Below are 19,206 nucleotides of genomic sequence, written 5' to 3'. Positions count from 1 at the left end.
CTTTATTCCTGAACCTACATTTCCAAATGTTCCAGCTTTGTTCTCTTATTAGTATAATTAACATGTTGACTTTAAGGTATCTCTAAAGTATTCAAACCAGCTTTCTCTTCTAATTACCTTTGTCTATGAAGGAAGTAGACAAAATAATTCCTTTAGTCATTCAGAAGCTTTTGTTTTTAACTCTCTAGTGTCAAACCAATCACTAAATTTACTGATTGTTTCTTTGCAATATTTCTCACACTTGTCCTTCCAATTTATTGACAAAATTAGTGCATGCTTTTACCACTTCAGACCTGGCCTGTCTCCTGACCAGTTTCTATCCCCAGAAAACCCACTATTTTAAGACTTTAAATTTGACTCTCTTTTGATACAAAAATCTCAGGCATATCAGAGATTTTCATAATTTTCCCCTGAATTCCTATTCTATGTCCAAGAAGCAATACCTTCTGCATATTCCATCAGACCAGAAGATTTTTATTTTCTGAAGTTAATATAAAAAGGTAATAATAAGGGGCACCTAGGGTGGCTCAGTGGGTTAAGCCTCTGCCTTTGGCTCAGGTCATGATCCCAGGGTCCTTGGATCAGCCTTGCATTGGGATCTCTGCTCAGTGGGGAGCCTGCCTTCCCCCTCTCTCTGCCTACCTCTCTGCCTACTTGTGATGTCTCTCTCTCTCTGTCAAATAAAGAAATAAAAAATCTTTAAAAAAAAAGGTAATAATAAAAAGATGTTCAAAACTTCTTCTACTTCCCACTGCTTTCACAGAATAAAATTAACATGTGTTCATCTGCTATCATATGGTAATTCAATGTGTTCTCAGTCCATTTTTATAGTTTTTATATTTTTACAGAAAATCTCTTCAAGCCTAAGTGGTTTATTTACCAGTTACTAACCATACCCTGTTTTTATGCCTCTATATATTTTTAGCCAAACCTCAGAGTTGTTTCAAAGTCCAGTCTAAAATCTCACCTTTTTTGTGAGTCTTCCTACCTTTTCTCAGCCTAAAGTGATTTCATTTGCCATAACACTTTGCATCTTGTTTGTGGCATTAATTCCATATTTAACAGGGAAATATAGTCTGGTTTCACTTATGTTGTGGCAGTTGTTACTCTAGTCTTGTGCTTTTTTTTTTTTTTTTTTAAACATATAATGTATTATTTGCCCCAGGGGTACAGGTCTGTGAATTATCAGGCTTACACATTTCATAGCACTCACCATAGCACAGACCCTCCCCAATGTCCATAACACAGCCACCCTATCCCTTCCTTCCCCCACCCCACCAACCCTCAGTTTGTTACTGAGATTAAGAATTTCTTATGGTTTGTCTCCCTCCCCGGTCTCATCTTATTTCATTTTTTCCCCTTTTTACCCCCCTTGACACCTTGCCCCCTGACCTGTCTCTCAAATTCCTCATATCAGAGAGATCATATGATACTTGTCCTTCTCTGATTGACTTATTTTGCTTAGCATGATACCCTCTAGGTTCCATCCATGTCATTGCAAATGGCAAGACTTTGTTTCTTTTGATGGCTGCATAGTATTCCAGTGTGTGTGTGTGTGTGTGTGTGTGTGTGTGTATCACATCTTCATTCCTGTGCTTTTTACAAATTTGTCTTTTGTTTTCCCAACTAGACTATACATTTCTTTTCTTTCCTTTTTTTTTTTTTTAAAGATTTTATTTATTTGACAGAGAGAGATCACAAGCAGGCAGAGAGGCAGGCAGAGAGAGAGGAGGAAGCAGGCTCCCTGCTGAGCAGAGAGCCCGATGCGGGGCTCGATCCCAGGACCCTGAGATCATGACCTGAGCCGAAGGCAGTGGCTTAACCCACTGAGCCACTCAGGCGGCCCTAGACTATACATTTCTTAAAGGCAAGGACCTTACATTAAAATCTATACTTTCTTATGTGGCATTCAGTACAATATTTGAAACCTAAGAGAGGTCTAACTTTTGCATTTTGTTTGTAGGTGTTAAAGATCTTGTTAAAATTAAAGATCTGTTAAAGTACATGATGCTCTCTAAAGAAGTTCATCCAACTCAGAGGACAGGATCAATTGCATATAAACTTAGAAGTACTACACCAAAAAAATAAGACACTTTAGGTACATACTTTGGTTTCTTTCTTGCCATTGCTGACTATTACTCTTCCATAATTTACTTTTTCATTATTAAATTAATATATTAATCTAACCACACAACAGAAAATCTGAAAAACAGAATAAGATAACCTATTAAACTGCTTTCACACAACCATTACTACCAGTTTGATATATTTTTTTCTAATTTTTTAAGATGATTGCATTGTGTAACATATTGTTCTAATTTCTTTTTTTTTAATGGTTAATATGACTGAACACTTAAATGTGTTTTTTTCTTCTAACAGAATCTTCATAGCCATCATTTTTGTCAGCAGTATAATATTCTATGCAGTTTTATTTAGCTGATTTCTGGAATAGTATGTCTTTGTCTTTTTTTTTTTTTAAGATTTTATTTATTTATTTGACAGAGAAAGACATAGTGAGAGAGGGAACACAAGCAGGGGGAGTGGGAGAAGGAGAAGTAGACTTCCTGCTAAGCCGGAAACCTGATGCGGGGCTTGATCCCAGGACTCTGGGATCATGACCTGAGCCGAAGGCAGACACTTAACAACTGAGCCACCAAGGCGCCCCTGTCTTTGTCTTATTAAGGAAATAAATATCATTATATTTAGCTTGAATAATTATCCTATTTTTTTTTTGGCAAAAGCTCCTGCTTTGTGTGATTTCAAATCATTCTACCTACCTCCCTTTGGCTATACCAGAATAGCCTGAATTTAAAGTACACATTTTTAAATCTTTAACAAAACATTTTATGTTAATAACTAAAAATTTCATCATAACTGAACGACAACTTCTGTTTCTAGAAAACTTAAGTGAGCTGGAAGCCATTAAACCCTCCTTTCTTGTACAGGATTCTTCCCGTGAGCCTATTATTTATTCAAGCATGCACTTTTTTAATTAAAAAAAAATTTTTTTTTAATGCATTGTTACCCATTTGGTAAAGAGTGAATTTCTGAAATCATGCTGATTTCCTGGCCGTTAACCTCATCTCTTGGCTTGGTTCTGAGAGAGAGAGATAGATAGAGAGAGAGAGTGAGAGAGCATGCACATGCGCATGCACGTGCCTTGCACAGGGGAGTTAAGGATGGAGAGCAGGATGCAATTCACAGATGTATTCAAATGTACAGAAAATGTGTATTTTGTGTATATTAATATTTATAACCTTATTCAATGTCATCTGCTTTTTTGGACTCATTAGCAGTCTTGTTTTTTGATAATACCCAACTAAAAATACAAGGATTTTTAAAAAGACATTGTGGGATATTCACTTAAAGCTTACCAATATATTTAAAGTGTTTACTGAAATTAGGGAGATTCAAATGGTTTTAACCACATTGAGATACCACCTTACACCAGTCAGAATGGCCAAAATTAGCAAGACAGGAAACAACGTGTGTTGGAGAGGATGTGGAGAAAGGGGAACCCTCTTACACTGTTGGTGGGAATGCTAGTCGATGCAGCCACTTTGGAGAACAGTGTAGAGATTCCTCAAGAAATTAAAAATAGAGCTTCCCTATGACCCTGCAATTGCACTACTGGGTATTTACCCCAAAGATACAGATGTAGTGAAAAGAACGGCTATCTGTACCCCAATGTTTATAGCAGCAATGGCCACAGTCGCCGAACTGTGGAAAAGAACCAAGATGCCCTTCAACGGACGAATGGATAAGGAAGAGGTGGTCCATGTACACTATGGAGTATTACGTCTCCATCAGAAAGGATGAATACCCAACTTTTGTAGCAAAATGGATGGGACTGGAAGAGAGTATGCTGAGTGAAATAAGTCAAGCAGATTGAGTCAATTATCATATGGTTTCACTTATTTGTGGAGCATAACAATTAACATGGAGGACATGGGGAGATGGAGAGGAGAAGGGAGTTGAGGGAAATTGCAAGGGGAGGTGAACCATGAGAGACTATGGATTCTGAAAAACAACCTGAGGGTTTTGAAGGGGCAGGGGGTGGGAGGTTGGGGGAGCCAGGTGGTGGGTATTAGGGAGGGCACGTATTGCATGGAGCACTGGGTGTGGTGCAAAAATAATGAATACTGTTACGCTGAAAAGAAATAATTAAAAAAAAATACGTATATAAAGATCCCCCATGCCTTAACATGAATTGATAAGCTAACATCTTGTTAGCTTCCAAGTTTTTGCAATTATAAATAAAACTGTTATAAACAAAACAAAACAAAAAAAATAAAAAAAAATAAAGTGTTTACTGATATGTTACCTAAAGTCATTAAAAATAGTGGGGATATATAGCTATGTTCCTTAATGGACTGCATCCTATATTCTGCACATTTAAAAAATACTAATATTTAAATGTCTATGTTTATGGTTAGAAGAATTAAAAAAAATTAAGTAAAGCTACTAACAATTTTGTTAAAAACAAGGCTAAGAAAAACAATCTGAGGGTTTTGAAGGGGCGGGGGTGGGAGGTTGGGGGAACCAGGTGGTGGGTATTAGAGAGGGCACTGATTATTGCATGGAGCTCTGGGTGTGGTGCAAAAACAATGAATACTGTTATGCTGAAAAGAAATAAAAAACAACAACAACAAAAAAAAAACAAGGCACTTTATCATACAAAACACACAATTACAAAACAAGTAACTTCAATTCGGACTTTTTTTCCTCCCAATTTGGGGATTCTTAGGCAGAGGTTAAAGGGAGGTATATGTGCCCTCTGATAATCCTATAACGCATATATACTTTTTTTTCTATAGAGAGACTTGTAAAAGTATTTGTCATTAATCCAGCTAATCAAGTCAGTCAGCAAATCTAAAAAAATTATTTCATGTATTCTATAACTTGAATATTAGTTTATTAAAGACTATAAATCAAATACGAGAAATCTGTTCAAAATCAAAGTAATATTCAACATAATGAAACTAAAATACAGCATAACATAGAGATGTATGTTCATGTTTCCATCAAATAACACTATTAAACTTGCTTTAGGTGCCTTAGGATTCATCCCGAGGACACTGAATGATGAGTTGATTTAGTCAACTGAGCAAAGAGCAGTAATAATAAACAATAAGCAATAAAACCAGGTAAGCCTGATGAAAAGACTCATACAGTAATTTCTTGTGATCTTACTGTGTGCTGGACACTATGCTTTACTCACATTGTGTTATTCACTGTAGTCTTGTGAACTGGATATGATCGTCACTGTCATTTTATGAATGAGGAAACTGAGGTCTCTGGACATGATGACATGTCATCTGGATTCTGAGGAATAGGCTGAGGTGTTTATTGGCAGAATGAAGGAAAAGCAGGAGTGAGTGAGTGAGTGAGTGAGCTTCAAACTCTTAGATGGTGGTCATCTATACTACTTTCCCACTGAATACCAAAATTCTTTTTAATAAATGGCAAATGGTGAAAGCCATATGTGTTTTAAATGTTCCTAACTGAAGTAAACTTGATTTACGGTATAGAATCTTACGGAAAACAGAGACGCATGTGTTCTCATGCGGCAAATTCCTAATAGATGTTATTCTTCTTTGGAATTAAGATGTAAATAAAAATGGTTTTATGGTGATGTAAATAAAAAGTTTCAAGAGGTCAGGTTAACTCTGTTTGTTTGTTTGTTTGTTTGTTTGTTTTTGGTTCCATAATCTAGATATATATGAAGACTTCACAATAATTACTATTTGGTATTCTCCAGAAAAGCCTCAATAGACTTCCTTGTTTTGCATGTTACTCCTGCAAAAAGGAGTCTTTGAAGTTCAAATTACACTTTAAATGTAAATGTCATAAATTGCTCCTTGTATTAAGGAATTGACCACCTACCATGCATAATACTAGAAAAGACATCCTTAAAATCTTTAATACTCCTGAAGACAACAAAATTATATTCAGGTATAGGAAATTAATATGACTAGGTTAGAGAGAGGGGTGGAATTTAGAAGTTGAAAAGAATCTTACCAAAGTCTGCAAATGCGGACTGTCCGACCACCATCATATTTTGAGGTTTTTCAAATATAGTACTGAGAGAGAAATTTCCATCCTGTTAATGGCAGAAAATTTTGGGTTAGACTATCATAATTCATTCATTTGTCAAGTGTGAAAGAAAGCATTTAAACTGAAGCAGGGAAATAAATAATTTAAGGCTTTTGTTGTACTGTACAAAAATTATTCTACTTTCCTATAATACCTTTATCATTAAAAAAAAAAAAAGAAACTGCTGTGAGTTGATAAAGATTGCCTGGAGTGCTTTTCTGCTGTCCCTTTCAGTTGTATATCCTTTACTAAATCTTCTTTATAATTTCAGATGTAATGACTGTCTTCTACTTTCAAGTACCATGGAAACAGTAGTATATTTGGTATATTCTTTATATTTGGTAAAATAAAGAAGTATGAAAAAACATTCCTACCTCGAGGGAGCTTACAGTCCAGTTGGGAGATAAGATATGTCAGGGAAATAGAACTTCTGAAGGTAATATATATAAATGGTACAAGTAGCAAAGACACTATGTTTCACAGATTTCAAAGATTTCTATTGGGCATAATTAAGAAAAAATTAAGATTCAAATGAAATGAGAATTCCACAGATCCTTACAGAGCTAATTACTTAGCAATTCAAGTTTATGTATCATTGAGAAAAGGGAGTAAAGGATTAAGACTGGCAGGTACTAGGGGTGGCTAAGCTAAATATAACCCATTAGAGATCATTTGTTTCAGTTACTCTTTCTAAAATGGAGAGTTACACATCTTACTTATACAAATATGCATTTCTTTAAATTATTCTTTCCTTTCTATAATTTTAGGTGGCAATACCAGGAAAATCAGCCAAACACTGAATTTGGGATCTGAAGCACTCTTTTTATCACTGGCATCTTTATTTACTATTAGACATATTGACTCTGATTACTACATACTTTATACAGATATCTATATATTGAAAAATATTTTAAAAATTATTTCCCCCCCTAAGGATACTGCAGATATGCAAATTAGTTTCTTTCTTTCTTTTTTTTTTTTTTTAAGATTCTATTTATTTATTTGACAGACAGAGATTACAAGCAGGCAGAGAGGCAGGCAGACAGAGAGGGGGGGAAGCAGGCTCGCCGTCGAGCAGAGAGCCTGATGCGGGGCTCGATCCCAGAACCCTGAGATCATGACCAGAGCTGAAGGCAGAGGCTTTAACCCACCGAGCCACCCAGCGCCCCACAAGTTAGTTTCTTAAGAAATCACTTCTGATATTTACAAAGAAAGGCATTGCTGCATTAAAAACATGAAGACCAAATGCTTGAGGAACATGTGTAAATGGGTAAGATCTGTCTTGTGACAGACAATTTTCTAAACATTTTAACACTATTATCTGCATGCAGAAATATGTTTTCCCTACAATTACTAATATATCTGATATACTTTTTGAATGATCTTTCTATAGAAATCTTATTTACAAAGTGTCTTATACCTTATGAATCCCCTCCAGTCTTACCGATACCTGAAATTACATTACAGATATATCAAAGGTGCCCAAGTTCTGATTGAAGTGTCAGGTGTTTTTGCATTTTAGAAAGACCATAGCACTGGGTACAGAGTGGACATAATGGTTCTAGAGATTCATTATAGAATGAATGGAAAAATCTCTTTTAAAATACATCAGCTTCATGTAACATAATGTAGAATATCAACTCATTATACCGATTCAAGTGAACAAACTACCCCAGTGAAACTATGTTAAACTTAGTAAATATACCTAGAAATATTTCTGGATATAACTTTACAAAGTATCTCCATCAAGAAACACTAAGTACTTCCCAGGTGATGGCCTTCCATGTCTAAGATGCCACATGAACCCTGAACCTCAATAGAAGTAAAGTAATACTTCCTTCCAACCGCTGGAGAAAGAGAATATATTCTTGGTATAGTCTAGTAGAAAGGTCACTAGACATGGAGTTAGATAACAGGGGTTCTAGTCCTGCTTTCATTGGCAAGTCATATCACTTTGGGAAAGCCATTACTGCTCTGGGTCTCAGTTTCTTAACAGTTTAGTAGGGGATTAATGTACTATCTACTTGAGCATTCTAGAGAGGATCAGTGCAATGATAGATTAGAAGTATTCTGCAAAATGTGAACTTATCAAGCTCTTACATGGTATTTTTATAATGGCAGTCCTGTGCTTTTATGAGCTGCAAGTGCTTTTATCATGGGCTGCTTTTTGACACTAATACACTATGTTCTATCCCATTCTTTACCATGCTGTTCTTGCTGGCCTTCAATGTGTCCCTACAATCCAAAGTTGGCTTAATTCACTAGGGGTTCTGCTGCAGTTATGTCTTTTGCCTTTCCTTTTGCCTATAACCATATGAAATGACTGTACAATGATTTAAGCGTAGAAATTTTAGAGACAGATTTCCTAGTTCAACTTCTAGCTCCACTGTTTGCTAGCATTCAGATTTGAGTAAGTTAGTTCTAATCTAAGCATCTGTTTACTTATCTTGAAAATGTATTTTTTTTAAAGATTTTATTTATTTGACAGAGAGAGAGAGATCACAAGTAGGCAGAGAGGTAGGCAGAGAGAGAGAGGGGGAAGCAGGCTCCCTGCTGAGCAGAGAGCCCGATGTGGGGCTTGATCCCAGGACCCTGAGATCATGACCTAAGCTGAAAGCAGAGGCTTAACCCACTGAGCCACCCAGGTGCCCCTTGAAAATGTATTTTTACAAAGCTTTTGTGAGGATTAGTGAGATAATCCATATAAAGTGCTTAGTAGAATATATGCATATATTCACTATTATCACAAGTAGGAACACTAGTAGTAATACCACTATTTCTGCTACCAAAACTACCACCTACTATTGAAGCAGGTAACCCACTGGCATTGACAGAGGAAACTACCTGCCATTTTCTGTTTTAATGCCAACCACAAATGCAATGTTGTAACAAGTATCTTTTTGTAGATGACTACCTATGCTTTGGCCTGCACACGTTTTGTTGTTGTTGTTTGCTTGTTTGTTTGTTTTTAGGGAGAGAGAGAAAGGGAGATAGGGAGGAAGGGGCAGAGGGAGAGAGAATATTAGGCAGGTTCCAGTGTGGAGATTGATGCAGGACTCAATCTTATTACCTGAGATTCTGACCTGAGCTGAAATCAAGAGTTGTATGCTTAACTGACTGAGCCATGCAGGTCTGCCCAGCCCACGTGTTTTAATATTTAACGTTAAAACTCTTCTATGTACAGTGTTTGAAAAAAATGACCAAGAAGCAGTATCTGATGACTATTTTGTGTCTACACTTTTATTCATATACAGCAATGATTTTCAACCGGGGGTGATTTTGTTCTCCAGGGGACACTGGACAATGTCTGGAGATCTATATGACTGTCATAACTGGAGCTAGCTACTAGCATCTAAGTCAGAGACTTACAACCTAGTAGACAAACAACCTACAGTGCATAGGACAGAACTCTACAATGAAGAATTATCTGGCCTCAAATGGTAATAAGGCCAAGATGGAATTCTGACATAAAGGGTGATGGGTAAAGCCCAATGACTTTGCCATTCTTGTCCTAGCTGCTCCCCTTTGTGACAATTATTTAGTCTCTTCTTTGAGTTCTAGTCTTACAATTCTAACCACCTCCTTGATACATCTCTTATCTGAAATAATATTTTCCCTGCCTCAAAACAGGTATTTCATTCATCTTATTTGTTACTAGTCACTAATAGAAAACACAAGTTAACCTTTCATTAATGGTCTTTCTCTCTAACATTTATCCTTTGTAGGCCATTTTTGATACTTTAGTCCTTTAATCATTCATCTTTTTCAGGTTATAGTTAATTCTGCCTAAATTATCTCCCTGCTTCTAGATTTTCCATGCAAACTTATCTGATATGGAGTAGCAAGATAACTTCAATAATGAAAGCTCTTTTCATCTCACCTTCAGTCCTAAAACATTTAAAAGTTTCTCAGTAAATACTTAAAAGGTCAAATGACTTAGTTTAGAAGTCAAGACTTCTGCTGATCTTACCTAAACCAATTCTTCTAATCTAACTTTTCAGTATCTTTTCATGCTCTGACCCAAACCAGCCACATTCTAGTCTCTGAATGTTCTGAGTTTCCCCTGTACTTCCTTGCCCATTTTTGTCACCTGCCACTTTTTGTCACTTCCAACCATTAATATCCTGCTCATTTATACTGGCCACTTCAAATACCACATCTTTCTTGAAGTCCTCCCTGATGATCCTAAGTAGACCAAATGGAAGCAATTGCTCTTTGAGCTACATGTAGCATGAGGTTTGTATGTCTCATCAAACTAATCAGAATTCCCCACACTCACATCTTAGCCCTTTTGGCCTATAAACTCTCTTAACTTTTCTGCCTCCTAGAGTACCTTCATGGGACTGTGTGGACAACTGCATTCTAACAAGATTTGCTGATGCTCTAGTTCTACTACCTAATAGGATTTCAAGGTTTTTTTTTGGTTAATAGTGAATACTACAAATTGTTTCCCCAATCTCTAACTGAAAATAATCCTCCATTTTATAAAACCTACACTTTATCTAAACTAATTGAGTCTACATTTCTCTTAATTTGTACCAGTGATTTTTTAATTGTTAACATGGGTACCTTACTGATCCAGCTGTTTTGCAGCAAGAACAACCCTTAGTCTCTATTGTCTAATAGCCAATTCATTAACTTTCTTTAAAGTCAACAATAATAAAAAGGATCAAATCAAAATCTTGTCTCTTCTTGATGATTTTTCTCCTACTACATTGCTTTACTATGTTTTATTCAGCAGGCTGCCACTACTTTCAAGATGAGACAAACCCAACTTCCTTAATATGTAATAAGAGAGAGTTAGACAAATGGGAAAACAGAGGAATATTTTTTGAATGAAAGAACAAAACAAAACCACAGCAAAAAAAGCTAAATGAATGAAGATAAGCAGTACACATAAAGAATTCAAAGTAATGATCACAAAGCTATTTAGTGGACTTGAGAAAAGAGTGTAGAATTTCAGTGAGACAAGAGATTGAAAATATACAATGACACTAGTTAAAGAGGATGAACTCAATAACAAATTAAAAATGTACTAGAGGGAATCAATAGAAGATTAGAAAAGGGAGAAGAATGGGTTAGCAACCTGGAAGACAGAGTAATGGGAAGCAACCAATGGAAAGCAAAGAAAAAAAAGAAAAATAAAAAATGGGAGAAGACTTAGGGAACTCAGTGATATAATCAACTGTAATAATATTTGCATTACAGGGATCCCAGAAGGAGAAGAGACAAAGGGGCAGAAAATTTGTTTGAAGAAGTAACAGCTGACAACATCCCTAATTCAGCGAAGAAAACAGACATCTAGATCCAGGACACACAGAGACCCCCAAACAAAATCAATGCAAGGAAGTCCACACCATGGCACATAATTAAAATGGCAAGAAGTACTGATAAGGAGAGAATTTTAAAAGCAGCAAGAGAAAAAACAAACAAACAAAAAATGAAAAACCTAAACCAGTTACATTCAAGGGAAACACATAAGGCTATCAGCTGATTTTTCAGCAGAAAGCTTATAGGTCAGAAGGGAGTGGAATGATATATTCAAAGTACTGAAAGGAAAAACATGCAACCAAGAATATTCTACCCAACAAAGTTATCATTCAGAAGACAAGAAGAGATAAAAAGTTTCCTAGACAAACAAAAGTTAAAGGAGTTCATCACCACTAACCCAGCCTTCCAAGAAACGCTGAAAGGGAATTCTATGAATGGAGAGAAAAGGCCATAATTAGAAGTGAGAAAATTATGAGAACAAAGATTTCACAAGTAAATACAAATATAATAAAAGCAGTAGATTAATCACTTATAATGGCAGTAAAAGGTTAAAGGAAAAAAGCAGCAAAATCTATTATATTTATAAAGACCAGTAAAGGGATTCATAAAATAAAAGGATGTAATATATGATATCATACACAGAAAACATGGGGTGGGTGGTAGAGTAAAAATGTAGTATTTTTAGAATGGGTTCAAACTTAAGTGACCATCAACTTAATACAGATTTTTGTATGCATAAGATGTTATATATGAACCTAATGATAATCACATAACCAAAAATTTGTAATTGAGATACAAAAAATAAAGAGGAAGTAATCTAAGCATATCACTAAAAAACCCATCAAATCGCAAAGGATGACAAGAAAAGAAGGAACAGAGAAGAAAAACAACAACAACCATAAAACAAGTAACAGAATGGCAGTAAGTATGTGCCTATCAATAATTATACTGAATGTAAATGGTCTGACTGAATACTTCAAATAAAAGACAAAGGGTGACAGAATGGATAGAAAGGCAAGATGCATCTATATGTTGCCTATAGGATAATCATTTCAGACCTAAAAACACATGCAGATAGAAAGAGAAGGGACAGAAAAACATTTACCATGTAAATGCAAGTGAAAAGAAAGCTGGGGTTGTAATCAATACTTATATCTAATAGAAGAGACAATTAAAGGCAAAGACCATCCAAGAGACAAAGAAGGACACTACATAATGACAAAGGAAACAATCCAACAAGAGGATCTAACAATCGTAAATATTTATGCACCCAACATGGTAGAAGCTAAATATATAAAGCAGCTATTGACAGACATAAAGGAAAAATCAACAGGAATACAATAATAGGGAACTTTAATATCCCACTTACATCAATGGATAGATCACCCAGACAGAAAATCAACAAAGAAACAATAGCTTTGAATGATATATTGGACCAAATGGACTTTACAGATATATATTCAGAACATTTCACCCAAAAGGACGAGGAATACTCATTCTTTTCAAGGGCACATGGAACACTCTCCAGATTAGATCACACATTGGGTCATTAAACAAGTCTCAATAAATTCAAATAGACTGAAATCATATCATGTATCTTTTCTGACCACAACAGTATGAAACTAGAAATAAGTCACAAGAAAGAATTTGGAAAGAACACAAATACATGGAAGCTACATAACATGATACTAAACAATGAATGGGTCAAGGAAGAAATCAAAGAGAAAATAAAAAAAATACATGCAGACAAATGAACACGAAAACACAATGATCCAAAATCTTTGGGATATTGCAAAAGTGGTCCTAAGAGGGATGTTTATAACAACAGAAGCCTCAAGAAACAAGAAAAATCTCAAATAAACAACCTAACCTTACACCTCAGGAGCTGGAAAAAAGAACAACTAAAGTCCAAAACCAGTAGAAGGAAAGAAATAACAAAGATTAGAACAGAAATAAGTGAAATACAGAAAAAACAAAACAAAACAAAAACAAAAACAGAAAGATCAAGGACTCAAAAGCTGGTTTATTGAAAAGATCAACAAAAATTGATAAATCCTTAGCCAGACTCATCCAAAAAGCAACCCACTCCTCTGAAAAATAGAGAACTCAAATAAACAAAATCAGAAATGAAAGAGGAGAAATAACAATGAATAGCACAGAAATACAAAGGGTTATAGGAAAATACTATGAAGAATTATATGCCAACAAATTGAACAACCTAGAAGAAATAAATTCCTAGAAAACTGTAACTTCCCTAATTTGAATCAGAAATAGAAAAATTGACCAGACTGATTACCAGTAGTGAAATTTAATCAGTTTTCAAAAAACTCCCAACAAACAAAAGTCCAGGACCAGATGGCTTCACAGGTGAATTCTACCAAACATTAAAAGAAGAGTTACTACCTATTCTTCTCAAATTTTTCAAAAAAAAAAAAAAAAAATTAGAAGATGAAGGAAAGCCACTCAATTCATTCTATGAAGCCAGCATTACCCATAACAAAACCAAAGAAAGTATAAAAAATAAAAATTACAGGACAATAACTCTGATGAACACAGATGCAAAAATCCTCTACAAAATATTAGCAAACTGAATCCAACACTACATAAAAAATCATTCACCTTGATTAAGGGGATTTATTCCAGGGATGCACAGGTGGTTCAATACATGCAAATCAATCAATATGATATATCACACTAACAAGAGAAAGGATAAAAACCATGTGGTCATATCAGCAAATGCAGAAAGAGCATTTGAGAATGTACAATATCTATTCATGACAAAAACTCTAACACAGTAGTTTTAGAGGAAACATACCTCAACATAATAAAGGCCATGTATGAAAAACCCTGGTTAATATCATATGCAATGGTGAAACACTGAGCTTTTTCTCTAAGATCAGGAGCAAAAAAATAATGTCCACTTACCACTTTTATTCAACATAATACTGGAAATCTTAGCCACAGCAGTAAGACAAGAAAAAGAAATAAAAGGCATCCACTGGTAAGGAAGAAGTAAAACTTTCACTATTTGCAGATGCCATGATTATACATATATATGTATATACATATATATGTATACACACACTCACACACACACTAAAAGTGTATCATAAAACTACTACAACTGATAAATGAAAACAGTAAAGTTACAGGATACAAAATTAATATACAGAAATCTTGCATTTCTATACTCTAATAATGAAGTAGCAGCAGCAGAAGTTAAGAAAACAATCCCATTTACAACTGCACAAAAAGCAATAAAATACCAGGAATATACTTAACCAAGAAGGTAAGTGACCCATACTCTGAAAACTATAAAATGCTGGTGAAAGAAACTGATGATGACATAAACAAATGGAAAGATACTCCATGTTCATGGATTGGAAGAAAGAATATTGTCATAATGTCCATACTACCCAAAGAAATCTATCAAAATACAAAGAACATTTTTCACAGAACTAGAACAAACTATCTTAAAATTTGCATGGAACCACAAAAGACTCCAAATAGCAAAAGCAATTTTGAGAAAGAAGAGGAAAGCTGGAGGTATCACAACCACAGATTTCAAAATATAGTACAAAGCTGTAGTAATCAAAACAGTATGATACTGGCAGAAAAATAGGCACATTGATCAATGGAACAGAATACAGCCCAGAAATAGACTCACATGTATATGGTTAATCTATGAAAAAGGAGGAAAGAATACACAATGGGAAACAGTCTCCTCAACAAATGGTACTACATAAACTGGGCAGCTACATGCAAAAAAGAGTGAAACTGAACCACCTTCTTACACCATACAGAAAAATAAACTCAAAATAGATTAAGGACTTAAATATGAGACCTGAAACCATGAGACTCCTGAAAAGAAAATAGGCAGTAATTGCCTTGACACTGACTGTAGCAACAGTTTTCTAGATATGTCTAGAGAAACAAGAGAGACAAAAGCAACATTAAACTATTGAGACTATACCAAAAGAAAAAGCTTTGCACAGTAAAGGAAACCATCACCAAAACAAAAGGCAACCTTCTGAACAGGAGAAGGTCTTTGCAAATGATATCCAATAAGGGGTTAATATCCAAAATATATAAATAACTTACATAACTCAACACCAAAACCCCAGATAATTTGATTAAAAAATGGGCAAAGGGCCTAAAAAGACATTTTTCCAAAGACATAGATGGCCAACAGATACTTGGAAAGATGTTCAACATAACTAATCATCACAGAAATGAAAATTGCTATTAGATACCACTTCATATCTGTCAGAATGGCTTAAATCAAAAACAGGAAATAAGTGTAACAAGTGTTGGCAAGGATGTGGAAAAAAGGAACCCTCTGTGTATTGACTGAAATGCAAATTGGTGGGGCCTCTGTGGAAAACAGCATGTAAGTTCCTCAAAATATTAAAAACTGAATTACCATATGATCCAAAGATTCCATTACTTGGTATCAACCCAAAGAAAACAAAAACACTAATATGAAAAGATACAGACACCCCTGTGTTTATTGCAGTGTTATTTACAATAGCCAAGATATGGAAGGAACCAAGGGTCCATTCATAGATAGATAAAGAAGATGTGGTATACATACACAATGGACTATTACTCAGCCATAAAAATGAATGAGATCTTGCCATTTGCAATACATGGATGACTCTAGGGGGTATAAGGTTAAGTGAAATAAATCAGAGAAAGTCAAATTTCATATGATTTTACTCATATGTGGATTTAAGAACAAAATGAACAAATACACACAAAGAAACAGAGACAAATAAAACAGTCTCTTAAATACAGAGAAGAAAATAGTATTTGCCAGAGGGGAGGTGGGTGAAGGGATGGGTGAAACAGATAAAGGGAATTGAGTACAGTTATCCTAAAAAAAAAAAAAAAGAGTACAGTTATCCTGTGAGTACTTAGAATTGTATAGAGCTGCTGATTCATGATACCGTATACCTGAAACTAAAATAACACTGCATGTTAATTATATTTAAATAAAAAAATAATAATCTAACCTAGGGAAAAAGAAAATCAGCCTAGGCTGAGAGGACATCATATACTTAATAATTTTATATACACCTTATATTTATATGTAATGGGGTTTTTTTAATCTTCCAGATGGATAGAGATTAGTCAAAATGATTGATTTTCTTCATACTGTTTCCAAGGTCACCTAAAAACAAAGGTCCCCCAGCAGGGGGAGATTTAATTTACAGTAATTATTAAGTATATGACAATCATATTTCTATTATCAGTAAAACTAATATAATTACACTTTTTAAAAAGTAGACAAAAATAAATCTTTCTGGTTTGATTGTCTATCTCCCATTTCCCATATTAAAAAAAAAAAAGGATAAAATTGTTTACTGTAGAAGTCACACTTAAAAGCCCTGATCTTGTCTATACATAGCTTTTCCACTCAACTGAGTTTCCTTCTATGAAAAAAATTTGAGTCATGACCAACATCACTGACTATACTTTAAGAGATGCCTGATAATGAATTTCCTTCCACAAACTGCATGATAAATTTTTGAGATCTGCTTATTTTTCATCTGTATTAAATAGACGGGAAATCAAGAGATCTAAAATTAAAATTTGTTAAGTATCTATTGTGTGCTTGGCACTTTACACACATTATTTCATTTAATTTTTATAAACATATGAAGCACTCTTATTCCCATTTTGTATAGGAGGAACGTGACGTTTAAAACTTGACCATTATTTGATCAATGTCAAATGTTGGCCAATTTGGCCTGTCCTCAAATCCTATCCTCTACAATGCAGCCTGAAATTCAATTTTAAGATTTGGAGTGTTCTATTCTTCATTAATTAATATTTAATACAGTCTATGCCAAGCTAAAAGTAAAATAAAATAAAATCATCACATTAGTGTGGAGATCTTCAACTTGCCATTAAAATATACATATACTGGGAAAGACTCCTTAATTCTGGTCAAGTTGGCAGTAAGTTTAGTGCATGTTGTTCTTATTTCCTTTATATAAGCCTGAAGGCAAGAAGGAAAAATTAGTTTTTTAAAAAGGGTTTTCTTCAATAAACCATCATGCTGACAAATTAAATGACAGTAACCTCTCTCAACAGCTGACAGCCTAGCAGGGGCCCTGTTAACATTCACATTAGGGCAGACTGATTGGTTTAATTGGCAGTCATGCCTAAAAACCTGCAGAGGAATTGATACTGAATGAATCATTTCCTTTAGCGATATTCAGCAGTTTGAATGCAGCAATGCAACTAAAGGCTCTTAAAGTTGTTCTATTTATTGTTGAAACCAACCGACCAAGTGATTACTTTCATTTTATTTTCTAAAATTGTGTGCTTTTTACTGAAAGCCATCATTTAAAAATGCTTCAAAGAAAAGATTTCTTACCACATTTTCCCATATCTCAAACTGGAAGGTACTAGAGGCAGACAATGTCGTGAGGAATAAATCTAGAAGGAAAATAATAGAATCGTAAGTTTTGTTACTGATGTATACACTTGAAACAGGAAGAAATGCAATATGTAAAAACAGTTATTAATAGAGTTGTACTTAAACATATTTTACATTATATTTTAAGGAGCTTGATCCTGTGAAAGAAAAGAAAGCAGATTATCCTGTACTAGTACAACTAAGGAAAATGTATTTAAAGGCAACATTTGGTATTATTCCTTCGAAAGCATTCTTTATTTTTAAGAGCCGTTATGTGTATTAACCTTTTTTATCTTATACATTTTTATTTTAAAGCACACTATATTTTAAACAAAATATTCAAATTAGAATCACATTGTGCTTTCTCACCTAAAAGCTATGCTTCCTTATATATCATAGTTGGGCTTAAGTGTTATTTTAAATCACAGTATCATAGCACCTAAAATCTTTAGTACTTATGTTAAATGAACAATAAATTGTATTTCAAATTTTGAATAGAAGAATTGTCTTCATGTAGTCCAACTAAAAAAAATTTATTTTATTGGAAAGTGTAAGATTTTTAATAAAATTTGTTGAAAAATAATAGGTTGACAGTCAAATCACCCTATTAATCCGAAGGCCAGGTGAAATGCAAATCTATTCTAGTAGTAGTATTTATTATATTTGCATAGTGGCAATTTTACTTAGCAAATACATAGTTTCAAAATGATGAGCTGACTCATAAGAGTATTAAAATAACATTACTTTTTCATGCTTTAAAAGATGGGAATTATTCAGAGTGATATGCAGACCATAACTATTTTAAAGAAAAGATTTTTTCTGTCCTATTAAATATGTTTAAGAAAACTATCCTTCACATTTTAATGTGTTTTCTGTAGAGATTTCATATGAGTTTAATGAAGCTCATTTATGAAATAATTATAATAATAAGAATTTTCATAGAATCCCCAGAAAGCTAAGTAATTTCTTCTCTGTTACAATTAGTTGTAGTTAAACTCCTGATTCCAAGTAAGTGAAACTATCCTTTCTGTCAGTATATCAGATATCTCTTGATTTATTTTTACCACACTAAGGATGCTTTGCCTGTCTTTTTGAAGTCTTTTATGAAGATAATTTCTTGCTCATCTAGGGAAATTCCCAAACAATACCTGAGATTTGTGAGATGATGCACCTACAGCCAAATCCTCTCCTTTTCCCATATACCCTCCACATTGCCATTAGCATGATGAAAAAATAAAAGTGCAAATCTGATCTCATTCCTTCTCTTCCAGTATCTCTTCTTCCCATGTGAGGAAGCCTACTTACCTAACTCTCCATGCTCATTTCCTGCTACTCTCTCACAAGAAACTGACTCTCTGTAGTTCCCTTTTATGTCACAGCCATCTGATGTCCCCACTGTTCCTGAGGCCCTT

General features: G+C 34.5%; 1 protein-coding gene across 1 annotated transcript in view; it reads right to left on the bottom strand.

The window, feature by feature from the left end:
- Positions 1–19,206, bottom strand: part of ITFG1 (integrin alpha FG-GAP repeat containing 1) — a 311,563-nt gene that overhangs the window by 181,521 nt on the left and 110,836 nt on the right. The window contains exons 7-8 of the mRNA XM_047712521.1: positions 17,753–17,814; positions 6,022–6,103 (exon numbers count right to left, since the gene is read on the bottom strand). Coding sequence (XP_047568477.1) covers positions 6,022–6,103; positions 17,753–17,814 — 144 coding nt within the window. The remainder of the gene's footprint in view (positions 1–6,021; positions 6,104–17,752; positions 17,815–19,206) is intronic.

The sequence above is a fragment of the Lutra lutra genome, chromosome 17 (genome assembly GCF_902655055.1).
Source record: "Lutra lutra chromosome 17, mLutLut1.2, whole genome shotgun sequence".
NCBI classification, from domain to species: Eukaryota; Metazoa; Chordata; class Mammalia; order Carnivora; family Mustelidae; genus Lutra; species Lutra lutra.
Note: the sequence above shows the minus strand (reverse complement) of the source record. Positions and strands in the feature narration are given on the sequence as shown.